Consider the following 27,482-nt stretch of genomic DNA (forward strand, 5'->3'; position numbering starts at 1 on the left):
CACATTGAGCAAATGTGAGGTGAAGTGAATCATTGATTTAAACATTTTGTCTCCAAATGGGCTCAATGTGGATTTAGAGATGAGTGTTTTAACTTAACTTTAATTTATCTGACATATATATTAGAGTGCTTTTATTGTTATGTATTATTGTATGTTTCCTCTCTGGTACAATCACCCATTTCCTTTTTCTCTCACACTTCCGATATTTTAGGTTTTTTGTTAGTATTAACATTGCTCTTGTATATTATGTTATTTATATGTATCATTTTATGCTAAATTTTTCTGTGTGCTTTTATTTGGTAGAATGTTTTTTTTTTTTTTGTTTTGTTTTTTACAACATCTAATACACCTGTGTCTAATTTAAGTTTGAGGTAAATAAGTCTGCATTGGCAGGACATGTTTAGATTGCACCTAAGGAAGACCTATATTGGTTGAAATGCCTTGTACTGCTTTATTTTAATTGTTTTAGCTAACATTTATAAAAATAAAGTTTACTTGATTTTATTTGGTTCCTGGTTTTCCTGGACATCCTTCAACTCCAGTGGGACCCTATCTGTTACCAACTATCCCTATTGTGGATAAACTGCGTTTGTAATTCAGAGCCAACTTTTAAGGGCTCTGAAAATTGTGAGCGCTCCATTTTCACGTTATACTTTTATTGCTCTGTATTACATGTTACACTATGATATTCTTTATGCTTATGCTATACAGGATCTAATAATTTATTATATTGAAAAAAAGGGACACGTTTGTCATATCTAAGGTAAAATATAACCACTGTGTGCGCTTCCACCTTTTGTACCTAGTCGAATGTAGATTGGACTGATATGGGCAAATTCGTAAGCTCTGTGCAACCCAGAAGTAAACGCCGATTCGAGACACTAGATTAAATTTCCTGTCAGGAGCTAATATAAGGACATTGCCCAATGGACAACATGACCACCTTGAGGAGGACCAGGCCGGTCAAAATGCGTTGTGCTGTAGACTATTTATCTGGACATTCTGTATGAACATTTTTGGTTTTATTTTGTATTTTTTTATGTTGTTTTTGGTTGTTTTTATCTATTAAATTTATTTCCAACTTCAAGTTCCTCCATTAATTTCTGGCTGAGTAGAAGTAGACAAGGGAGTGGAGCAGCTAGAAGCACTGATTATAGCTACGTGCCATTATAGTCAGAGTCCGCTGTATTTGGCTCTGAGACATGTGAGTGCCCAATTGATTGTTTTTAAACTATGATAGCATATTTATTATATATTATTATATTTATATTATCTTTTTACAGATGGATACATAATTATATTATTAAAGTGAATAAGTATTGTTCATATATTCTTTAGGGTGTTCTGTTTCCTTTTTTAATTTTTTTTTTAATTTGTGCATTCCTGTTAACCTCTTCTCATCCATATAAGCCATGCAAAACACAGCAGAATGAATGCATCATTAAATGGCACTCTAGGTACCATAACCCCTTCTGCTCATTGAAGTGGTTATAGTACATGGAATTCCAAGGCAATTTTCTGCCTCTCACTGCCTGCTTGCACATGATTTGGAGTGGTATAACTCTGCCTTAGCCATTCCGTTAGAGGGAACTGGCCTGCGGGAGCCCATGCACTCTTATTTACTGTTAAACAGTTTGGAAATGAGAGTCAGGCACCATAATCATTTGTTGAAGTGGTCATTGTGCCTTCAGGGTCAATTTAAAGTGCACTTTGGTGCCCAGGGAACTCCACACAACACTGTCCTGTCATCTTTAGTTCCTACAAAGGTTCTGAGGAGAAACTGGTGCATGGTGAACAGCTCTGGACCACCCTGCTTTAGTTATCCGAACAACTTTTGTTTGAAATTGATGGAAAGGTCCTTTTGACAGTGAGTTACCCTATAAGCACTAATGTCTCCATCACTCATATTCCTATAAAGGACACTAGAGGAACACGCACGTTGGGTGGGGTGTGTAAGTTAGGCACAGTTATTTATGCTGGGTAGGTTGTTTATTAATGTTTTGAATTTTTTAAAAAAAATTATAATAATTTGTTTTGTTCAACCCCTCTTTCTGCCCCTCCGTCCCAGTTTGCAGTGTGTCCATTTTTGGCTCCAGCTAAATGTGATTTGTTTTGAAAATTATAACAACACATATTAAGTGCTTAAACAATTAAGTGAGAAATGATTCGTTAACATATCCACAGCTTTTCATTTGCATTCTGTACATTTAGCACTTTGGGAATATTTTACTCTATACCTCTATGTTTCCATTGAACTCTACCCCTGGTAAGTGTGTACTGAAGGCATTACTTGTACTTGATCCTCCCTGTAGTCACCCTAACCACTACAGCTTACTGCATTGGTTTTGGTGCCTAAAGTATGTCCCTGCAGGGTTTTCAGTGTAAACGCTGCCTTTTCAGAGAAAGATATTACTGCCTAGTAACACCTCTAGCGGCAGTCACTTGGACGGTCAGTAGAGAGGCTTCCTATTTCAGTGTTCCGCATGGAGACGCTAAACGCTCCCCATAGAGATTCATTAATTGGCGCAGTGTTTTCCTGCGCATGCACATTAGCCTCCCAATCAAGATTGAGGTGGGGTCAGCCGTGGCCAGAACAGCATGGGGATGGAGAAAATGTAAGTTTACACACCTGTTTTACTTCACTCTGAGGGGAGCTGATTCCCTAAATATTTACTTCAGCACTTTAGTGTTAGGAATACAAATTGTATTTCTGACACTATAGTGCTCCTTTTATTTGGAATTAATGTAGCGAGTAAATGTTAAAAACATGAGATTCAAAGAGTTGAATTGAGTTTTGTTACTGGTGACCTACCTTTCTTTTTTTAGACCTTCCTTCTGATTGTAACGTCCTTGTGCATTGCTCTACACACTCGGAGAAACTTAAGTTACTGTGATCTGCGCTGTAATCAAGGTCGGCCAGGCGGGCTAAGGAGAGAATATAATTACAGGCTATTCTCAGAATGGCCAATTTAGATAACTTCTGTCCATATGAATAACACGGAACCTGCAATGGAAGGAAAATCTATGATCAAAGCACGATCACACCTATTGATTGAAACATATAAATCACAGAATGGAACAGAACTGCAGGAACAAATACAGTGTTTTTGATATACCACACATTGTAACAGATGGGTTTTGGTGGCAAAATGTGTTTTAATATTTTGCTATGGAATACGACAAAGGCCCCCCAGGGAGAACATTGCAGTAAGGTGTATAGTAGTTACTCTGGCTCAGCGGAACAACATATAACTAAAATCTGTCTCAGGTGAGAAATTAGCATTTGTTTTAATCAAGCAAGTAAAATACGTTGTACTTGTGCAGCAGATGCCTGAACACTGGTGCTTTCTGACAAACCGACCCACACAATCTGTGCAGCCAACAAATAAAGAGGGGGCAGTTACTAAACTCTGCCTCTCTTTTCCATTTCATTTGTCAATCACACATGGATGCTGTTTTTCTATCGACCTGTCTGTCTGTATTGTTCTGCACCCGCAGCAGAGACAGTTGAGTCCTTGTGGGATCTCCTAACATTTTGTTTGTGAACCATGATACTATTGTCATAGCTGCTTGTTTCCAGATATTTAGTCACTGGTGACATTGACAAGTTAATTCCTCTCAACAAGTGGGAGAGGAGTATTGAGATAGGGGGAAGGAGAGGGGGTCTGTATTATTATTATTATTATTATTATTATTATTATTATTTTATTATTTTTATATAGCGCCAGCAAGTTCCGTAGAGATGTACAATGGGTGCATCACCAGTTACTCTCATAATGGGCAGCTCTGCCCACTGACAGGATTCTTGACCGGCCCCAAGCATGTTCCTAGTGTTGCTTCCCAGCCCATCTAATAAGGAGCTACAGCGATGCTGCCAAGGAACTGTTCCCTGGTGTCCCCAGATGGTGGGACATCATCCCAAAGCCAGGAATTTTCCCGCCAAAAGCAGGACAGTTGGGAGGCCTGTTCAGATTTTGGTTGTGTGCGACAAGACCTAGGTTGTTGTAATTAACGTTGCCTAGCGGGTTCTCCAGCGTCTGTGTTGGGTTGCTGAAGTTCTACATAAACCATTGGCATGCTATTCTTTTTGTAGCACTCCCTGGGTCTTAATCCAAATGTTCCATAGTTCGTTTTGGTATTATTTTATCATGCCCTGGATATCTATGTCTAACTGGATGAAATAAAATGCCCTTTTTTACTGTTATCAGGGCCGGATTAAGAGCCCATGGGGCCTGGTGCTGACAATTACAATGGGCCTAATTACAGAATCCTGTTGATAGCAAGTGCCATGTATCTGGTGGAGGTGGTGCTGGAGGGAAACTCAGAGCATGCATTTATAATAATACACATAACATAAAGCGTGTTCCTTTAATTTGAATATAAGGTTAATTTACATAATCAAAATGGTGCTTCTAATTAGCCTGTTAAGCTTGTTTGCTGTTTAATAATTTTATTTTTATTTTGAATTTAAATTTAGCAGTGCCCTCATCACCTCGCCTTCTACCTGTATTGTCACTGCTCGTTGATTTTGTTACCTCAAAATATATGGTAATGATACTGCATTATGCAGCAATGGAGATGGCCAAGCATAAGAACCTGGATATTTAATAAACTTATTTGGAAATTTCTTAAAATTGGCCACGTAATCTAATAAACAAACCCTTGCCACATGACATATGGGCTCCACATTGATGAAATCAGAGCACACCACATATATTTATCAATTAACTCATTTTTAAGGAACTTCATAGTCAGACAGTTTTGAATGTGTGGTTATTTGAATAAAATATGCATTTGTGACAATTCAGGATTATTCTAGCTCCTAGTGACCGAATAATCTAAATTTTATTAAAGACAGGAGGCGAATATTTGCTTATCTTTCTTTACTGAAACTCCCAGCAGCAAAGAAACAGTTAACAGCAGTGTAAAAAAGTTTAACCAATCAGAGTGCATCACAGCAATATAAACTGTTATCAGGCTCCTCCCAATTCCTCTTTCTTGATGTAGCCGATCAGTCGTAGAGTCAACCATGTAAAAGTAGTCATTAAAACGATGAACAGGTAACGGTGAAGGTATCCTTAAGGATGAAGGTAATGATCAACCCGCAGGTAAAGTCAAGGCAGAAGGCAAGTGATCTTCACACTAGGAGGAAGGAGAAACATCGTGAAAGTATGGTCTCTTTGGCAAAAGAAAAACCAAATAAATGCAGTGAACTGACTTCCAATTTTAGTGCAAGCTCTAACTATGGTAATAACTGAGTGGTATAACAGTAAATGACCATCTAGAATTAATGAACTAAATATAATAGAAAAAACGGGTTATAATAATAACGACCTAATGAGTATAGGTTAGCGAAAGAGAGGATGTAAGTCATAGTTAGAAATTGGAGATAGTACAGAATACTTACCTAGAAGGGTGGGAAAGGAATCTAGGGTGGGAAAATATTCGCCTCCTGTCTTTAATAACATTTAGATTATTCGGTCACTAGGAGCTAGAATAATCCCGAATTTTATGGCAAGACAGGAGGCTTCATATTTGCTATTTTAACGCACAGATAGCAAGGACAGAGAAACGTGAGGAGAGTGTCTAAAATAAAAGGTACGGAAGGTGGATTCTCTAGACCAATCAGCGGAGGATAGAATTTCCGCTAAGGAACCTCCAGCTAAGAGTGCTGAAGAGGCGGCTGCGCCTCTAACCGAGTGAGCCCCGAAAGATGCATCAATGCCAGCCAGGGCTAGGAGCCATTTAATCCAGCGTGCAATGGTAGGGCACGAGACTGGTTTGTGAGGCCGCACATAGGATACCAGGAGGGGTCCGGTAGGTGCTCTGAGAAGGGTAGTGCGAGCGATATAGTGTCTTATGCACCGGGCTACGCATAGGAGTGGTCTCTCCGAGAAGTAAGGGTAGCTCACGGTAGATGAGTTGGTCTTGGTGCGTCTAGTGATATGAAAGTGTACCCCCTCTGGTGTGAAATCGAGGGCGTGAAAGTCGAAAGCCCTGATGTCGGAAACTCTTCGGAAGGAGACCAAGCAGAGGAGGAGAGCTAATTTGGCTGATAATTGGCGTAGGGAAAGCGCTTCATTGTCCGGCCAAGCTTCCAAGAACGTGAGCATGACGGCAACGTCCCAGAATTGATTATATTTGGGATTCGGGGGTCTAGCGATGCGGATGCCCCGCAAGAGTCTGCAGACAGACGGGTGTTTGCCCACCAAAGAGCCCTCTATAGGAACGTGCGCTGCAGAAATAGCAGACCGAAACACGTTAATGGTCCGGTAGGATTTACCCTGGTCGAAAAGAGACGACAGGAAGTTAATAATATTAATTATAGGTGTTGAAAAGGGATCAAGGTTCCTTTCCAAGCACCAGCAACTCCATAAGCGCCATGCAGAGATGTAAGAGTGTCTGGTTCCTGGGGCCCATGAGTCCCAAAGGAGTCCCTGAGCAGTTGTCGAAAGGCCTGAGACATTCCACGATCCCCTGAAATGGTCCAAGCCACTAGTTGGAGATGGTCTTGGATCGCCAATGGGTGAAAGTTGCCTATCGAGTCTCTGAGGAGGTCGTGGGTGCAGGGTAGCAGCAGGGGAAAGTCCACTGACATTTCCAGTAGGTAAGGGTACCATGGTTGGGCCCGCCATAGCGGGGTCACTAGAGTTATCTTGACACCCTGAGTTCTGAGAAGTTGTAGCGTGCGTGGAATCATGGAGAATGGAGGGAACGCATATGCCCCTGACATCGGCCACTTCTGTAGGAAGGCATCGACTGCAAGGCACGCTGGGTCCGGTAACCAGCTGTAAAAAGCGTCCGTCTGCCTGTTGAGGCGAGATGCAAAGAGGTCCAGGTTGAATGGTCCCCGGCAAATCTGGAGATGTTGAAATATTTGTGGATTCAGTTGGCAATCGCTGGAGTCCCTCCAGTGGCGGGAGAACCAGTCTGCGACGAGGTTGTCTGATCCCGGCAGATACTCCGCTCGCAGGGAGATATTCCTGTCTAGGCAGAACTGATATAATTCCTTGGTCAGATCTGAGAGCATCTTTGATTTGGAACCTCCTAGATGATTCACGTAGCGGACTGCGGACACGTTGTCCATCTTCAGCACAACTGAACAGTTGTAGACATCTTTGGCGAAGCTGCGGATTGCAAATGAGCCTGCAATCAGTTCGAGGCAGTTGATGTGAAGTGCACATTCTGAGTGGGACCAGAGTCCTCCTGTAGAGGTTTCCGAGCAGGTTGCGCCCCATCCGAGCAAACTTGCATCTGATTCCAGGATGAAGTCTGGTTGGGATCCGAAAATGGCTCTTCCATTCCAGGCGTCCATATGTTGTAGCCACCAATGGAGTTCGAGCTGGACCTCGTCTGTGAGTGTGATCTGTTGGTCGTATGACGTCGACTGGTGTAAGTATTGGGTCTTTAATCGTTGCAGTGCCCGGTAGTGCAGTGGTGCAGGGAATATAGCCTGTATTGAGGCGGAGAGCAAGCTGATGGTGCGGGCTAGATCCCATAGGTGAAGGTGTGGTGATATCAGTAACTTCCGAATGTCTCTTTTTATGGATTTTATTCTGGGTGCCGGAAGTTGAAGGACTGCTTGAACGGAGTCTATCTGGAATCCCAGGAATTGTATCGTCTGGGACGGTGTTAGAGATGATTTCTGGTGATTGATCACGAAGCCAAGATTCTGCAATAGGGCGGAGGTCATGTTTGTATGATGGAGGAGGGTTTCCTGGTCCTGTGCCATGAGAAGGATATCGTCCAGATAGATTATGGAGTGGATTCCTTGGGACCGCAGTAAGGCCATCACTGGTTTCATTAGTTTGGTAAAGCACCAGGGTGCGGAAGATAGGCCGAAGGGGAGGCAGGTGAACTGCCATAGTGCTTGTTCCCAACGAAACTGAAGGAGGCAGCGGTGTGCTGGTGTTACCGGCACCGTGAGGTATGCATCCTTTAGGTCGAAGCGAGAGAACCAATCTCCCTCGGAGAGTAGGTCTCTCAATAAATGGATCCCTTCCATTTTGAAGTGACGGTATACGATGAAATTGTTCAGATCTTTCAGGTTGATGACTGATTTTTTCTTTACGAGAAACATGTTGCTTACGAAGACCTGTGGGCCCACAACTCGTTCGATCGCACCTTTGGTGAATAGATCGTTGAGTTCGCTCCGTAGAGTCGACTCGTCTAGCAAAGACATTTTTATTGGGGTAGGAAGGGAATTTTGAATTGGTTCGACTGAAAAATCCAGGTGGAACCCGGACACTGTTTGAAGGATCCTGAGTTAGTTGAGACCACTGTTGGGGAAAAAGGGTTAACCGGCCTGCAATAGGAATAAGAGAATAAGGAAGGTCCATTACCTGTAGCAGAGCGACCGCGTAGGGAAGCGGATCCACGTCCTCGGATTGCTCCGCAAGAGGGAAAAAATTGACTGTGTTGGAATCGGGTATTGCCCGAGTTCCAGGTGTCTGAAGGTCGAGGCCTGTAGCCTGTGAAGGCGGCTCTGCCAGTCGCTCGGCCTCTATAGCGACCAGCTCTTCTGGAAAAACGCTGAGAGCAAAATACCTTGCGAATAGAGGATTGTGCCTTTGTCAGTGTTGTAAAAACAGAGACGTGCTTACTTAGTTTTTTTATGAACTTGTCTCCAAATAACATGCTTTGAGCCTCTGGACCAAGTTCTTTAGTGCCTAGTTCAGCAAATTTAGCATCAATTTTATAAAGGACGGCTTTCCGCCGCTCCGTTGATATTGCCACATTGGCATTGCCTAAAAGACATAAGGCCCTTTGTGCCCACTCTCGCACCATATGTGCGTCAAATGTGCCACCTGATAAAGCCTTGTCTGCAATAATGAAGATTTGTATGAGCGGGCCCGCCACATCCATCAACTTGTCTTGAGCAGTTTTAAGACCCTGTTCTAGACCCTTACGGGGGTCTTTCCCTGACTTGGTTAGAAAGGTCACAAGGAAGGGGTCGAATTCTGGTGTATTGGCCACCTTGTCTGGGATAGTGGGGCGTGGGCATTCAGCCCTTAATTTGGCTCTCACCTCTTTTTCTAAAGGCCGACGGAGCCACATTCTACAATATTTGGCAATGTGGTCTGGGGGCGTCCATTCGGCCGATCTAGGGTGCTTAATGCACCTGGGGTCAAATAGAGGGCGTCCAGAGGTGTCAAATAAGGTATCCATGGGGTCAGACTCCGATTGGAGTTCCTCTAGAGGTATGAGGGGTTCATTAGTTGCAGAATCGGATGGATAAAGGTCTCGGAATGTTTTATGAGGCGGAGCCTCAGTATCAGAGTGTTCTGCGTAGTATTCGTCTAATACTTGGAGGTTAAAGTTAGAGGTAGAACCCTCAAATGCGTCAAAATCATGTTTGGGTTTTGAATAGGGCACTTTAGGGTGTTTAGCAGGCGCTTTGCCTTTACCGGCGGTGGCGCTATCGCCCTTCCAAGGGCGTTTGCGAGGGGCTCCTTCATGCTCTGAAGCGTGAGAATCTTCGGAGTCTGAGAGTTGGGTAATGGTCGCCGTAGGGGCTGGTATTGTCTGCTCGCTGAAAGCCGCTAAAGCTTTAGGAATAGATTCAGTGATGGCATTGAATAGCCAAGCCTTAAGTTCGGCAGAAACTGCTGGTTCTGGCACATCAGACATAATGTCAATAACAGTGGGGTCACCACAAAAGAAAATAATATTATATACAATATATATATATAGTTTATAAATGGTTTTTTTTTGTTTTTTTTAATTTTTATTTATTTTTATTATTTTTTAATTTTGGTATGCAGACAAACTAATTACAATGAGGCGGTGGACTTATACAGAAAGTAATTTTGGAACAGTGAGGTTCATCCACAATATATCAATGGGGTTCACCCAGAGAGAGAAGGACAATAAAATGTCCAAAATCAAATAACAGGTATGTGCCTGTGTTATCATATAGGGATTAACGTGTATAGAGGCAGAAAAAGGGGGGTCACCCTTGAAGGAAGGCTTGAGGGGGTCACCCTCAGTATCAAGCAAGGATTTTTTAAGTTGAAAAAACCTGTCAAGAAAAAAGGGAAATTTTGAGTATGTATCTTTAATGCTTTAAAATAAAAGGTAAGAGATAAAAGTACTTACCGAACAGCTGGGTCGCGTTCTGCAGTGGGAGCTGAAATGCGAGTGAACCGCCGCGCATAAAATTTCCGCAAGATGGCGCTGAGAGGAAGCCCGGGAAAAAGCTAATAGAAATGGCCGCGGCAAGAAAAGGGCGGGAAACGTCTCTATGGAGACGCAATGCAACACACAAAGTGTGTGAGGGAAAAAACAGAGCGGAGCGGACCGGCAAAATGCCGGGCGCTGTGGGGAAAAGTGTGTCAGTTAAACAGACAGTATAAGAATTATAAGTATGGAGAAAAATAGGAGAGGTAATTGTGTTTATAGGTTGACTGGGGAGTCAGCCCATGTCACCTAAGCAGAGAGTAAAAGCACAGAAAAAACTGAGAAAAAAAATACTAGAATGAGTAAATGAATAAATATATATAATATTAAAGCAATATACTCATATATATATATGGCTAAAATAGAGCATAAATAGGAGTATAATTAGAATAGACTCACCTGGGAGGCTAAGCAGCAAAGAAAGAGGAATTGGGAGGAGCCTGATAACAGTTTATATTGCTGTGATGCACTCTGATTGGTTAAACTTTTTTACACTGCTGTTAACTGTTTCTTTGCTGCTGGGAGTTTCAGTAAAGAAAGATAAGCAAATATGAAGCCTCCTGTCTTGCCATAAAATTATAAAATGTCTGCCAAACACATGATTGACTGTCTGACAAGTAGTGATGGCCAAGCATAACAGCATGGATTAAACGCATGCATCGATATTGTGCGTAGAGAACCCCTGCAGGTCTAAAAAAAAAACATCCTAAGCACCTTTGCCTGGAAATTTTAATTTCTATTTATTTAAATTTCAAATGAAATATGTAGACACTGTTATTTAAGTTACTCTCATATTAGAGAACAAGGCGGATTTAAAGATAATAAAGAATAATTTTAAAATAAATATGGCATTATGTGTATATTGTGTGTGTAATGAGTGTATGAACTATTAATCTGAAGTATAAAAGTCACAAAATAAAAATATATAAACACACATAATAAATGTACAAAGAGGACACTGGCATACAAACATTTGCACACAAATGACAGTGACACACACACAGAGGACACTGACACATACACACACATTTACACAAAGTATACTGACACCCACATTTACTCACAGAGGACACTGACAAACACACATTTACATATAAAGACACACAAACTTACAGAGGACATGCTCACTGACAAACACTCACTGATTTAACACACTCTCATTGACAGACACACATACAATTACACACAGTGGACACTGACACATACACATATTTACAAACAAAGAAAACTAACACAAACACTTACACACAGAGGACACACTCACTGACAGACACACTCTCACTGATTTCACACTTACAGACACACACACATTCACTGACAGACACACACACATTTACACGCAGGCTGTGTTTACATGAAAATGCCTGCAGGGACAGACTATAGATACAAGAACAACTATATTAAGATGTAGATGTTCTGATGACTATTGCGTCCCTTTAAAACAAAGAGTAGGGTATCTGCTGACAAATGGAAAATGAGTTGGGTTTGACTTGGATACTTAAGTTATAGCTAAACAACTTGGCCCAAAGATCAAGCACTTCATGAATCTTCTACAGAGTCTACATGTCCAGCTGTTCATCCATCACAACACATTTCCCTCAGCTGCTAAACATCCCACTTTCTCTATCAGCCGTCCACTCCTGGAATCAGAGGCGCACAGGCCATGAGTGGAGGAGGAATGTCTTCTATTCAACACATCACTGATGGATAACTTCCTAGCCATGTCTAACGGATAGAGAAACACGCTGCCTTAAATGCAACCTCACGTTTTTTAGACATCGACATCGACGAAACATCGACGATTTCTAACTGCATAAAAAATATCACAAGAGCCTCTTATGATAAAAAAAGGAAAGTTTGATCATACACAAACGAGGCTCTCGGGAAGGGAGAGAAATGTAAACTGTACTAACGCACAAGTTATACCTTTCAGGTCAGATATTGAGCCTCATTTATGCTGTTTGGGCTGCAACATATTTGAACTGACTGTTTTTTATTCTTTTTTTATGCCTTTTCAGTGTATAAGGGTGCTACATTCTTTTTTTTTCTTCTTTTTTTTTTTACAATGTAACCAACTACCTATTGCCATTTGTCCCTATGCCAACGGTCTTTTTTTCCTTTACAAAGAAAATTAATAAACAGTAAATATGAAGAAAATTAACTTTTCCTGCTCACATGATGCATCGCTTGCTGTCAGTCACTCAACAAACTTTGATAAGGCGTCATATTCAAGTACCATAAAAATGAGGGACACTATTTACTCCATCTTCTAGGATCCAATAGTGTGCAGCCCTGGCATCTCTCTCTCTCTCTCTCTCTCTCTCTCGAAAAATAAACCAGCAGCACTGAAAGGACATTGGTCTTGATAATGACCTTATAGGGTTGAAACGTTGTTTTGGGGCATAGATTAGTAAGGTTCTGAATATTTTGGAAGTACTTTGAGTGCTGCTGATGTGTTAGTTCGTATTTATAATTGGGTGGGTTAGCACCTAGGCATATGGCTGGTTATTACTGTATTATGCTTTTAATGAGAGCAGGAGGATTTAATATATAGAGATATATAGTTCAATGACTTAGTTGTTTTATAAATCGATAGATCTCTGAGGCTTACACAATTAAGTCATTGTGTGATCAGCAAAACGAAAAAAATAAGAATAAGAATACATCTGTTTAAAAGAAAGGAGAAAAAAAAAGATGTTAAGAAAAAATATAACCCTATTTGCAGTGTTTCTGTGGGGATATTTGACATTTAGCTGACTAGACTTTGTTCCACAATAAGCCGCTGAGTTTCCCTATCTTCTAATTCGTTCAGTTTATTTTTGTTCTGGGAGTTAAAATATTTTAGAGTCCCACCGGGGAAGCAGTTGGCTTGCGTTAGATGAGTCCTCTGGAAGGCTGCGGCATAACTGAACTGTCTCTTTGTTTCAACGACGCAAGACGCCAAAAAGTTTCCAGAAGGTTCATATAAATGTCCACTTCAGAGTAGCTCTGGCTTCATTACGTCATTTGCTCTTTTAAAGTATTTTTTTTTCTATATTACAAACAGAAAAGCTTTATTATAAGGTATTTTTTTGAGGGCACGCCATGAAGGAGCCCCTAGGACCAATATTCAAACTTGTTAAACCATGCGTCCTATTAATCTGTTCAACAAGTGGCTTTACATAACTATTTCTTTGCTGACTGGTTTTACAGTTCATCATCTTCACAAAATGTTATCATACATTTGGTTAAGTAGAAAAAAATTCCAAATACATTCTATGGTGTTTGATAAGATTTTTAAGTAAGTATGCTCCATCAGTACATATCAAAAGTTAAGGGACTGGGTCATACCTACCAAGTGTCCCTATTTAGGAGGGGCAGTTCCTATTTTATGCCCAAATCCCTCTGTTCCCCTTTTCTATCCAAATTTTCCTATTTTCTAGGAGATCCATATTGTTGGTGTGTCTGAGTGTATAACAGAACTCCCCAGCAATAATACTCCCAGTAATGTGTCTGAGTGTATAACAGAGCTCCACAGCAATAATACTCCCAGTAATGTGTCTGAGTGTATAACAGAGCTCCCCAGCAATAATACTCCCAGTAATGTGTCTGAGTGTATAACAGAGCTCCCCAGCAATAATACTCCCAGTAATGTGTGTGAGTGTATAACAGAGCTCCACAGCAATAATACTCCCAGTAATGTGTCTGAGTGTATAACAGAGCTCCACAGCAATAATACTCCCAGTAATGTGTCTTTAAACTGCAATAAATGTGTTTAGAAATCAGTCTGTGTAAATAAGATACATTGTTCTTGTTCTAAATTACATTTTTCTTTAATAAATTGTTATTATTAAGTCACCTAAAATTTCTCAGAACAGCCCGTCACCTGGGCACCCTGCACTCACACGGCTAAACTTAAAGTGTCCCTCTTTGTCCATTTGGAATGTTGGGAGTTATGCTGGGGGAAGGTGTTACATTCAAAGGCAAGGGTAGTATGGGTAGTTTCCCAGCTTATGTTGAACTACAATGCCCATCATGCTTTACCAGTGAGAGGTATAAGTCTACAGCATTTAGGGATCTACTTGTGGCCACTCCTGCAAACAAAAGGTAATATTAAGATGTAAATGGATGCAGGGTCATGGCAATTCTCTTTAAGGGTACAGACAGAGCAACATAATCACTACAGCCCTAGTACCTTCACTGGGTACATAGTCAAAATGTTTGAGAATTTTTTGATGACTTACCTGGAGTCACTAGCGCCAGTCAGCGCCTCCTCTGCACCCAGAAAGCTTTGCACTGAGCTAGTCGGAGGTGCAGGAGAGTGCTCAGCTGACACTGAATCAGGTCTGCACTGCAGGGCATCGCTCAGTGATGAGCCTTCTGGCTGCAAAAGAGGCACCGTGATGTCTCCGGCATACTCCTGGTAAGTCGTCAACGTTCTCCAACGGTTTGACTAGTTACCCTGAGTGGGTACCAAGACACTCCTGTCATCATAACCACTACAGTAGGGACATGCACTTAACCTGTAAAAAAATATAGCAAGCTGCAGTGCTTTAAGGAACTGGGTTATCCAAAAAAACAAGAGGGAAAAGGGCAAAATAAATGTGAGGATACAGCAGAGGTGGAAAAGCAAGCAGCGATCAGGACTCAGCAGGAAGAATTTAAAGGTAAAAAGTCAGGACGCAAAAGAGAGAGAGGGAAAGCAAAATAATGATCAGGATAAATCTGAGAGACTGATCAGAACAGCAAGGTACCTGTCAATTTAACGAAATGAGAAAGGCAAGCTAAGGGTCAGGGCGTAAGAAAGCCTAAAGTATGCAATAAAAGTGTTTAACATGTGCGGGGTAATAGGATAAAGGAGAGGAAAGGAAACTATCAGGGTTATTTACTAAACTGAGAATTCAAAGTGAATTTAAAGTTTGAGGCCAGAGACGCTGAATCATAGAATTATTTAGGTTTGGCTAATTTGACCTTAAATTTGCAATTAACTTTGAATTCTTACTTCCGTGAATAACCCTGAATGTAACAGAGGGCATGAAGTATTGATAGAGAAGGTATAGTGTAGATTAAGAACTAGAGATGGTAATTGAGAGAAAAGCAGTCGGGATAAAGCAATATTTTTTGATGATCAGAAAAGAAATTAAGAAATGTAACAACTCATGCAAGGTTGGGTGCTTGGGTGGGAGAGAGAAAGGCAAGCGAGATTTAAGTTCAGAAGAAAGGCAGGATAACTGTCTAAAGTCTAGATGGAGAATCGAGAGAAAATTTTGATAATGGTCAAAGAGATTACAGAGACAGGGGTTCGAGAAACCGTCAGTGGCAGACCAGAAACAGATTTTACTTTACAGACTGGCAGTGCATTATGGGTAGTTTTATGAAGAATAAAAGTTTCTGAATACCAGGGAAAATATCTATCCAATATATTGTCTGGCCAACATTCTTTATGTAGGGAGTGCTGAAATAAGGATTTCAGCACCCGGCTTTATCTTGGAAACAAGTTGGGTATTATCCTTATTCCTAAATAATTAAATCCCTCCTGCTGCTGTTTTGCATTTTTTTTTACTGACCTGCTGGTTCCTGGTCTCAGGGCGCATACTGTACTTCATCAAAAATTAATCATATGCAGATGACCAAGCTGTTAATAACTACGTATACTTCAACAGAAGTTGGCTGTTGTTAAAAAATATATATATTAAAAAAAAAGAAAAGATAAACACTTTAAAGGCACACAGTCACTCTCTTCAATACCTAAAGACAAACTACTTGGCTACATTCTAGAAACTTTCTCAACTCACCGTGTACGCTCCCTCAACTCACTGTGTACGCTCCCTCAACTGACTGGGTACGCTCCCTCCACTTCCTGGATGCGCTCCCTCAATTCACTGTGTACGCTCCCTCAACTCACTGTGTACGCTTCCTCAACTCACGGGGTACGCTCCCTCCACTTCCTGGATGCGCTCCCTCAATTCACTGTGTACGCTCCCTCAACTCACTGTGTACGCTTCCGCAACTCACGGGGTACGCTCCCTCAACTAACTGTGCACACCCCCTCCACTCACCATGTATGCTCCCTCAACTCACTGTGAACACTCCCTCAACTGACTGTGTACGCTCCCTCGACTCACTGTGTACGCTCCCTCAACTCACTGTGTACGCTCCCTCAACTCACGGGGTACGCTCCCTCAACTCACTGTGCACACCCCCTCCACTCACCGTGTACGCTACCTCAACTCACGGGGTACGCTACCTCAACTCACTGTGAACACTCCCTCAACTGACTGTGTACGCTCCCTCAACTCACTGGGTACGCTCCCTCAATTCACTGGGTACGCTCCCTCAACTGACTGTGTACGCTCCCTCAACTCACGGGATACGCTCCCTCGACTCACGGGATACGCTCCCTCGACTCACGGGATACGCTCCCTCAACTCACGGGGTACGCTCCCTCAACTCACTGGGTACGCTCCCTAAACTCACGGGGTACGCTCCCTCAACTCACGGGGTACGCTCCCTCAACTCACTGTGTACGCTCCCTCAACTCACTGTGCACACTCCCTTAACTGACTGTGTACACTCCCTCAACTCACTTGGTACGCTTACTCAACTCACTGGGTACACTCCCTCAACTTACTGTGCTCATTCTCACAACCAAGGGGGAACCCAACAATATAAACAGACTTCAAAACATTCCAGCGTTACAAATAAAGGTTCTTAATGCTATTCACAGCTCTATCATCAGAAATGCAAAGGATTAAATAACAAAAACAAAACAAAAAAACTTAACGTCTCATAGTTATCATGTCAGTTGTCAACCCGCTATAATAATATGCCCCAACCCACCAAACACACCGAAAAGGCAACAACGGGTAGAAGTCAGTCCCGCTGGCTACATCCAGGGCTGTCGTAACGCATGGGAAGTTGCCTGGGGGCCCCACAAGCGTAGGGGGCCTAATAGGTTTGCCAACTTTTTTCAGTATACTACTCTGGGTTTTAGAACCTTCAAACCCTCTTTATTAAAATGTTTCGGTGGACTAACCACCTCGGTATCAGCTGTTATCTGTACGTGCGATCTTACTGTTACACATACATCTTGACCTTGACGAAAACAAAGTATTTGTACTAATTGTACATAAGCAAGACAAAATCAACACATGTAATTTTTTGAAATCAGAAAGCTATAATAAAGTACTTTTTAAAACATTTTTAACAGTCGATGTCAGTTGCCTCCCCCTGCTACATCTCTGCTGTACAACTTGTTTTGTAATACTTAACTCTCATTTTGTTGGAAGTGCCAATAAATATAAGCTTAATTTTATCAATAGTTTAAATTTTTATTCCTGTGAGTGGTTGTGCAGGCACTGCTGTGCCCAGGGGCATATAATACTGTTAAGATGGCCCTGGCCACATTTGTCAAAAATAAAACAAACATCTGTTAAAATTAGTTTATTTTTAACTCCATCCAAATAGAAAATAAACCTTCAAAAAGGGGCACAGCAGAGGTAACAGTTTCAGACCTCGGCTCAGTTAAAAGTTAACTAATGTTTCTCGAAAACAAAGAGATAAGAGAGACACGGAAATGGAAATGAGATGCAGAGGATTTGATGAAAGCTGGCGCAACAAATGCAAAAACCTCACAACCGCAGAAGGATTGCGATTGTGGTCACAGGAGGTGTTATTACATTGCAAGAGTAAATGAGGCTTAGCCAAAAGTCTGGCTGCAGTACAGTAAGTGGAAGGGTGGCAGTGTCACCGAACTGACCAATCACGGTAACAGAATGGTCTGCTGAAGAACCTATCCTTCATATTTAAAAACTCGACTGCTAAAGGCTGCTGCAGAGTGGCACCATGATACTTTATAGAGAAACAGGAACAGGTTATTCTCAAGATTGTAGTGAATTGCAAACAGAATGAAAAGGTTCAAGCTAAAAAAAAAAGGCCCAGCTGTGACTATAGCTGAGTTGAAATATTTCTCCAAATCAGCAACGTCTGTTTAAATATTGGCATTCTGATTTCAGTTTGCTGTAATAAGGAATTAACCCTAAATAAAATCAGCAAACACTGAGCTTGTATCTGAGTTTGTTGGTAAAACGCAGCCATTAAGCATCGCTAATAGCAACCGGTAGATGTTTGCGGCAACAAAATGCTGACAGGTTTCCAATGTTCACCAATTCGGTTAATGTCTGCTTCCACTAAAAGACATATTTTCAATGTATATTTCACAGTAACGCCACCAGGACACTATATATTCCATAAACTTAACTTGCCTATTTTATTGAAAACTGCAGAACCATAACCACTACATCCCCTGTTCACGGTACTGCTAACGGGAATAGGAACTTACCCCACTGGTAATATTAATCCTATTTTTCCAACATATGGAAAAAAAACTTCATTTTTAAAAACACTAACATTTTACATTACCAGTTGCTGACATTTTCCTGCCTGCCATTATTGAAATTACCAGCTTGTTGGTAACATATTGTGACAAGCACAGAAATTACCCAATTGTATAAACAGAAATGTACTCATTAAACTTTGAGCGTTAGCTTAAAAAAAAACAAATGCTCATGAGTTAACTCCTGTAAAATAACCTGAGAACCCTGCAAAGCAATGGAGTGGAGTAAAACGGTGAGGGTTATTCACTAAGCCATGAATCCTGGGAAAGGTGTTTGGACTCACCTTTTTTCTCACACCATCCGGTCTCGCTGTGGCTGGCCCTGCGTCAGTGGCTGAGATCATCAATCTACGAAAGCATTGAGAGGCTATTGTGCATGCGCCCGAAAACGCTGCGCCAATCAGCATTTCCTCATAGAGATGCATTAAATCAATGGAGAGCATTCAACGCCTCTTTGCAGAGTGTGAAGTTGCTGAATGCAGAAATAGGAAGCACTACTAGTGGCCATCAGAGTGACTGCCACTAGAGGTGTAACTAAGCAGCAATGTAAACAATGGCTGTTCTCTGAAATGGCATCCTTTAAAGTGCTCAGCTTGCCGGGACAGGCTATAGACACCAGAACCACTACATTACGCTGTATTGGTTCTGATGACTATAGTATCTCTTTAAGAATTATATTTTTGTCGTTGAAAATTAAAAGAAACTGTAAAAAAAAAAAAAAAAAAAACCTGTCTCCTAACTATTTTAGCTGGCCTCTAGATTCCAAGCAAATGTGTCAGGCTCTGAGCCAGAACAGTTTTTTACTTAAAGGATCACTATAGTGTCAGGAAAACTAAGCGGTTTTCCTGACACTATAGTGCCTTGAGGATGCCCCCTTCAGCAGCTTACCTTTTTCCAGCGCCGGGCTCCCTCGGCGTTGGTGACCTCTCCTCCCCCGCCGACATCAGTTCCCTCTGCCGACATCAGCAGAGCCGAATGCGCATGCGCGGCAAGTGCCGCGAGCACATTCAAATTGTCTATAGGAAAGCATTTTTCAATGCTTTCCTATGGACGCTCTTCGTGATGGAGGCATTAAATGCCTCCAGCGTCGCAGATGCGCCTCTAGTGGCTGTCCGGAAGACAGCCACTAGAGGCTGGATTAACCCTGCAATGTAAACATGTTTGCATCTGCAGGGTTAAAACCTGAGGGACCTGTCACCCAGACCACTTCATTGAGCTGAAGTGGTCTGGGTGACTATAGTGTCCCTTTAAGCAGTAAACGGGAGTGAACTGAAAACAGAAGTCAACATTAAATAAATAACAATAGCCAGAATATGAGTATACTTGAGTTGAAGATTTTAAATCAGTTATTTTGGCCTAGATCTTATTAATATTAGCTGAAATTATTATTACTATTATTTAAAAAGCGCCAACAGCTTCCATAGCGCTGTACAATGTATGGACTAACAGACATTTAATTGCAACAAGACTAGTTGGACAAACAGGAACAGAGGGATTGAGGGCCCTGCCCAGACAAACTTACATTCTAGAGAGAGTGCGGTAAAGTGCCACAAATTTTAAAGGCTGAATTTGGAATTCCTTTGTCAGTTCTTCAGAATTTCTGTTTTATCACACAAACCCCGAATTTGCAAAATGTAAGCAAAAAATCTAAGAAAAGAAAATTTGAAATCTTGAGAAAATAAAATTTTGGCCTTACTTTTTCAGTTTGACTGTCAATTCATCACACACAACTGTTTACATTTTCTGTACGTAGTCAAGTCCATCCCAGCCTGTATGACTTACTAAGGTAATTTATTTTTATAACAGTATCCTGTTTTTAACAAACAAAATGTTCTCACATTCTCTTAAGGTTACAAGATGTGAGGAACATCAAATCACTCGAATTCCGTGGACAAACGTACAACCCAAGTTCCATGATTCTAGTTCAGGAAATCACATCACGAGTAGTCTGCAAAGTACAGTCCTTGATTTATAAGGAAATGAAGCCTGACTCCAAATTCACAAGTAGAATCTCGGTTTCTAACTCTACAATCCAAACTATGGAAGATTTGTGTTTCTCTCCCGTACAAAGTAGAGCATCATGTTACAGGAGGATGGTGGGACGTCAACTAGAAACGTGAGATCAGATGTCGATTTGTGCGGTGGTCACTTACTTAATTTGGCAAACTTCACTGGGAATTCCTTTCCATTAAAAAAAAAAAAAAAAAAAAAGGTTCTCGACTCCTCTCTTCCTTTGCGTGTCATTGGATATTAGTATTGTACATTTTGTTCTTTTGTGGAAAGTGGAAACCTAGTTAAACGTGAGATTTAACTCATTTAAAGCCACGAAAGAAAATGAGTATCACAGATACCAATATTAGCAGAATTCATAGACACAAAAAGTACTTTATGCTAAAATTCCTGTAGTTTACGTCCACTGCACTAATGCATTATTGGTAATCCCATAAGGCATAGCATGCAAAGTTTCCCCGTTATAGACTGCTAAGAAGTATCCTTGCAAAATTATATATTAGGAAAGAATTGGGAATGAGAAAAAAGTTATATCAGCAGCCTAATTCTAAGCACTTCTGTCAAGTTTTCGTGGATGATTATAGGGTTACGTAGGGTTTCCAGAATACTGTATTTTTTTGGAAATTTATAAGCTAATAAAACCATGAAGGACAGTTGGGGACAGTTCCCTGGTGCCCCAAAAGCGAGACACCAAGGAAATATGGCAGGACAGGACCTGAAAATCAGGACTGTCCCGCCAAAATCAGGTCATAGATTCCCCTGTTCCTCCTGCAATGCATTTCCTCTGTGAGAGGCTCTTAGTGGGCAGATAGGAAGTGATCCCTTCAACTTCCTGTCAAGCCTCACACACAGACACTGGAGGAGCTGAGAGAGCACTGGAAACATTATCTAAGTGGACTACGCTTCTAGTTAGCCCTTAAATAATCCTGTCTAATCATTCGATGACAGCTGATAGTAAAAGAACTTAGTTAGCTCAAATATTAGCTCACTGCATAGAATTTGCACTTAGAGGGTTAATACTTACAAGAGTCACAGATTCAGATCTTGGCAAAGTTCCCAAGGCCTTACTATTTGAATAACAGGTGCAGAGGGGCATCTAGCGTGTCACATGACCCAAGCATCAGGTATGGCAAACATTTAGCCTTAGGGTCTTCAGGAGTCAACTTGGACCTAACTGGAGACCTCTGTCAAATTTAATTTCAAATGGCATGCAGCCCACCAACAGTTTACCATCACCAATATATTTCTGTTATTTCATTAAATTTCTTGGAAAGTAAAATATGAATATGTATTAGCGTCAACATTTTAAAAATATATATGCACATGTATTAATGCACAATATTTATTTTTATGTAACTTACAGAACTAAATTGTGGCTCTTATGAATGTTTTTTTTTTTTTAATTCTTTATTTATCTTGTGCAAAGAGTTGACAATCTTGCATACAATGCCACAACAGCTCATGTATGCATAACTTCAGTAACACTGATATGACATAGGTTAGTGGTGCACATTTTTAAATTATAAGACAATGAACGTTCCGCCAGTAAACAGAACAATATACATGTTAAATGCGTCAGGTTGGAGTGTACTGGCAGAGTAGTAAGACACACAAATAAAATTTAAATGACATTCTTGTTATACCTACACAGTATACTAAATAATGTAGGGCTTATTAATTTCCTGAGACCACGAAAATAGGAGGGAGACCCAGCCCTATGGGTCTTAAGTAAAGAAGCAGTAATCGTGTCGTAGAGATAAACAGTAAAGGGGTCAGTCGGAGGTGTTAATTGTTAAATTACACTTAATAACCCCTGAGCGTTCAGGGGGGTAAGAGGGGGAGGGTCGGCGGTTACTATGTCCTCTTATCAGGGCATATCTTAAGAGGTGCGCTGGCATCTGGAGTCAACAGTGTAAACAAAAAACTGGAGACTTAAACAGTGCTGAGGGTTGATTATGCTCCCAGCTCGGGGTATGTCATTGGGTGCATCAAGGAGTTCTTCCTCGGAGGATGTATAATATGGGTCTGTTTGAGGCACCATTTTGAGTCTAGGTCGCGGCTTTAGGAGGTCGGCGATATCGCAAAAGCTGTCCCCCGTGAGGGTTTTAAGCTTTTTAGCCTTCTTCCCCATTGCGAGCTGAGGTGCGGAACCCGATCTCGGGCAGAATCAGGGCAGTTAAGTGCCCCAAATTTGCTGTATGCTGTGCCAGGAGCTTAGCCAACATGCGTATGCTCTCTTCAGCTTTGAAGCCATGCCCCCCTCTTATGAATGTTAAAAACAAAAAGGGGGTGATAAAGGGGTAATTTTACTGGCGTCAAAGGTGTTTGGCTGAGTTCGACAATTTTATAGAGGTTCCACAGCAAGCAGCCTAGTTTCGGCCTTTTTGTAGGCCTTTATCAAGCTTGAAACACTGCCGCTTGCTGTAGAAACTCAATAAAAATTGTTTCTTTTTTCTTTTTTTTTTAAACCTAAATTGGACCATTGCTTCTTTTTAGGGTTTTAACAGCGTGACAATGTATCTTCCCCTTTGCCCTAAGATCAGGCTAGGAGAAATTCCAGGTCTATGTGAAAACCATGAGTGTTCATCAGGATGGAAAAATGAGCAGATGTTTAATTGTTTTTAAGACTGATATATAGATGCCTGGCAGTATAAGGAAAACCTGTGAAAGAGAATGTGCCATTGAGCACTGGCACCGAGTTCCTATATGATGATGGTCCTATCAATATCACAGCATTAGTGTCAACAAACTTTGCTGAGCTGAGCTTGGCTTAGTCTCTGCTGGATTTGGCAACTGGACTTTGCAGGTTGATTGGATCCCTGTTGGGTTTAATGTTCTACCTAAAAAAAAGCTGTACAGAATAGGCAAAATCCCAAGGACCTTGTTTCTGCCATGGGTTCCACCAAGAAGCACTCGCAAGGGCCACTGGTGCTGAGCTACAAATCCAAATGTTCTCAGTCATGCACTGAACGACTAGCTGAGGATAATGGGTGTTGCTGATCAATGGAACTAACACCAGGAGAATGATCTGTTGGCTAGGTGAGGTGGGCAGAATATCTGGAGAATCACAGAGTAAACAATAGAAACGTCTGGGCTCTGTTTAAAAAAACGATTTTAGGTTATTACAACCGTCCATTGGGCCCCCAGCTGGTGAGTCTTGTTTCCCTCTATCTAACGTCATATCATATCTCCCAACATTTCCAGTGAACAAAGATGGACACTTTAATTTTAGGGGTGTGACCAGGGGCGGTGACTTACTAATAACAATTTATGTAACTAAAATGTAATTTAAAACAATAACAATGTATCTTATTTACACAGACTGGTCTCGTCATTATATATTTCCTGATTACCTTAATTAACTTTATCTTCTGCCTGGTAGACTTTGTGTGGGTGTTTTTTGACATTGCTATTCATGGACAGGCGGCCGAATGATTCAAGACATAACATCACTCATCTCCATTCTCTGTGTTGAGATTTTGTATAGGGACCAATTTTGGTGTAAAGTTCTAAATTTGGAACATTCAGCAGTAAGATTTCACTGATCTCCTTGTTGATTGCTCCACTTTGAGTTCTTCCCCAGAATTGTCTCTTTACATATCATTTATCTGTATGGGTAGACTTGTAAGGTGGCCCTGATAACTCACTGTGACACACAAATCCCTACAGCCTGCTGTAGTGGATTATCCTGCCAGGAGTCCTCTTGCTTGTTTGAAAATTTACCAGGGTCCCAACCGGTGCTCCAGACCCCAGCCGCAGGCCCTGCTTCTCTTGCAGGAGAATCTAATTAGCTCTACCAAACTAAGTAGGTCCATGCACTCTCAGCCAATGAGACATCTGACTTCTCCTACTAGACTGGAAGAAGTGCAGGGGCCCAGAATACTCAGATAAACCATATACTAAAATGGTTAGATTACTTACCATGGAATAACCAGGGTACAACTGGTACCATAACCACTGCAGCAAGCTGTAGTGTCCCTTTAAAAGTCAAACTGTTAAACTGAGGCTAAAATAGCTGAGCAGTGACAATAGCTGAGCTACAGGATTCTTTCCACTTAGGTACTTTTTTCCTAAATGTTGCCATTCAGATTTCAATTTGGTACAACATGGAGTTTAATTACACTGTATAAGAATGCTATTTAATAATACGAAATGCACCGTAATGTTATCAGTATTAAGCAAGTTCCTAGAACACAATCTGTTTTGGATAATGAAAAAAATCAAGTTGTTAAATTCCACTGAAATAATTTTAAAATACGGGTTAAAAATAACTCTTACACTGAAAGATACTGATGGAATACTAATCAACGGATTTACCAGGAACTTAGAGCCTAGCAATGATGGGAATATAGTCATCTGTTCCCCAAATTGTGCCATATCCCATGTTGAAGAAACATGTAAAAAATTGTATCATGCATTACTTCCCCTCAATATCACTCAAGACGCCACCAAAGGCCACAACTTGTGAACATGGCACAGGGATGCCACTGTGTAGTTCTGGGTCAAAGTTCTAAAAGTGATGCAGTCACCATGGCAACCAATGGAAGGTCCCTGCTGATTGCTTAAGCTTTTACAACAGTGCCCAAGACCAACTCCTAATATGTTTTCAAAAGTATTTAAAACAGAACTGTGGCTTATTCACTAAACACAAAACCCGTTGTGAATTGGAAATAAAACTGCGGAATCATCTGTCTGAAACTGTCCAACTGTAGCTATAGCGAAGTAGGATAATATTTCCATTTTAGCTATTTTTGTCCATGTTTGGGATTTAGTTTTCAGTTCACTATAATTGAATTACAACCCTGATGATTGCTTTAACATGTATTATGCAATATGTATTACTATAAAAAAAAAAAAAAAAAATGGATTATATATATATATATATTTGTATCACAAAACAAAAACTTTAGTTTTTACTGGTAGAGGGAGCATTGAGCACGCATTACAAAGCATGTACCAAAACAGGTTGCTTTTTTACTTTTTTTTTTTTTTTAGATATCACTGTAATCTTATCTCAGAGCATTGCAGGTAGCTAAACAGTTAACAGCCCTGTGCAAAAATAAAATATATTACTGTGCAGAACCTGAGGACCCCATAGGTTGACCTCCCATTTTAACAAGCCATGCACAGTGACAATGTATATTGCAGGACAGAATTAAACACGTTTTATAAGGTCCCTTGTGAAAGGGTCAAGTTGTATCTATCTATAATTCCTTGTAGATAAGCAGAGGGGAATGGGGGTTGAGGGGATAAAGCGGGGTTGGGGTGGGGGGCATGCTGTATACCTGTTTTCTGAGAGCCTCAAAGGCAGCACTGATGGTATGTACCCGGGTCCTCTCCCTGGCATTAGCCAGCAGTCTACGAGTCTGCTGGATGGCTTTGATCTCTGTAGAGACGCCTGCTGTCTCCCCCAGCCTTGTCCTCGGCGAGTCTGGCCCCTTATTGTAAGTCACTGACAAGTAGGAGCTGTCTGGGGGTCTCTGACACACCATGATCCTGGGCTGCAGCCTCTGCTCCCCAAAACCATCCAGCAGCCCCCCAGCTTTCATTAACCCCTGCTTAGCAAGAGAGCTGCCAGCTGGGGCTGCCACCAATGCCCCATTCCTTAAATCCAAAGCCTCAGGGCAGTCCTCTTCCTCCTCACTCATCATCTCCAGCCGCCCTGCTGCTGTTGCTGCTGTTACTGCGCTGGAGGTGGTCGCCGCCGCCGGGCTGCGCTGCCCTGCTCCCACTACCACCTCTTCCACTTTCATGTCCACTTTGAAACTTCTGAAACCATTGACCTCCCTGTTCTTCCTCTTCAGCCTCTTTACAGCCTGAATGTCCTTGATGCAGTGGGTTTTCCATGGGCTCTCCTGCAGGACCTGGGGTTTTTTCATGGCTGGGCACACAGGGTGTAGCAGTGGTGGTGGTGGTGGGTGCTGTGCAGCTGCAGTGGGGAAGCTCAGTGCTCCCCGGGCAGTCAGTGTGTCATTTGATGTCCCTGCCGCATTGCCAGCATTTTTGTTGAATGCACACTGGGCTCCATCTGTGTTTGTTTAGCCTCAGCTTACACAGAAGCCCCTGTTAGTGAGATCAGTCAGCAAGCCGCCTGTTACAAGAAGACTACTTCACACAGCCAAGCCTCCCCAGCCTCAAACCACACAGACAATCTCCTTTAAAGAAACAGGAAGCTTTTTTTCCCTCTCCCCATAGTTTTTTTTTTTTGTAATTATTATTATTCTTCTCTGCCCAGAACAGCTGTACTGTCAATGGCTTTTGTTCTATTTTTTTTTTTTATTTGTGCTTTTGCATAATCTGTTTCCTTTTTAACACATGCGTTCGATGGAATTCCAGGCAAGAGAAAATTATACATTCTAGTTATTAGGAATTGTGCCTAAGTCGTTAACCCAATCACTGCCAGAAGGAAGAGCAAAAAAAAGAGCATTATGTTGGCTTTCTTGAGACAAACCCTTTCAATTTTATTTTAGGCGATGTATTACTAGTACCTTAGATATTATTAATTATGTAATTAGGCATGATAAAAAGATACTCTGCAGTATGTACAATGCACATTTATGTAAATGAAGTAATATGCATGTGATATAAATACTGACATACTGATACATTGATACACACACTATATATATATGCATGTGTGTGTATGTATTCGTATATATGTGTGTGTGCGTATGTATCAGCATTTAAGTGTGTGTGCATATATATCAGGGGTTCCCAATAATTTTTTTCCCATGAAACCCTTTGACATAGTGTATCAACATCGTAGCTCCCCCCCCCTATGCTGCCGGTGTGTGTATCTGTGTTTGTATGTGCCAGTGTGTGTATCTGTGTGTGTGTATATATGTGACACACAGATAAACACATACTGGCACATAGTGGCACACGGATACACACACCTTGACACACAGTGTGTATCTGT

At 41.4% G+C, this 27,482-nt stretch overlaps 1 protein-coding gene across 1 annotated transcript in view; it reads right to left on the minus strand.

Moving 5' to 3' along the window:
- ATOH8 (atonal bHLH transcription factor 8) overlaps positions 1-26,668 on the minus strand; it is a 61,881-nt gene extending 35,213 nt beyond the window's left edge. Inside the window, exons 1-2 of the mRNA XM_063457645.1 lie at positions 25,849-26,668; positions 2,813-3,004 (exon numbers count right to left, since the gene is read on the minus strand). Coding sequence (XP_063313715.1) covers positions 2,813-3,004; positions 25,849-26,442 — 786 coding nt within the window. The 5' untranslated portion in view covers positions 26,443-26,668. The remainder of the gene's footprint in view (positions 1-2,812; positions 3,005-25,848) is intronic.
- Positions 26,669-27,482: the final 814 nt, after the last annotated feature.

The sequence above is a fragment of the Pelobates fuscus genome, chromosome 6 (genome assembly GCF_036172605.1).
Source record: "Pelobates fuscus isolate aPelFus1 chromosome 6, aPelFus1.pri, whole genome shotgun sequence".
NCBI lineage: Eukaryota > Metazoa > Chordata > Amphibia > Anura > Pelobatidae > Pelobates > Pelobates fuscus.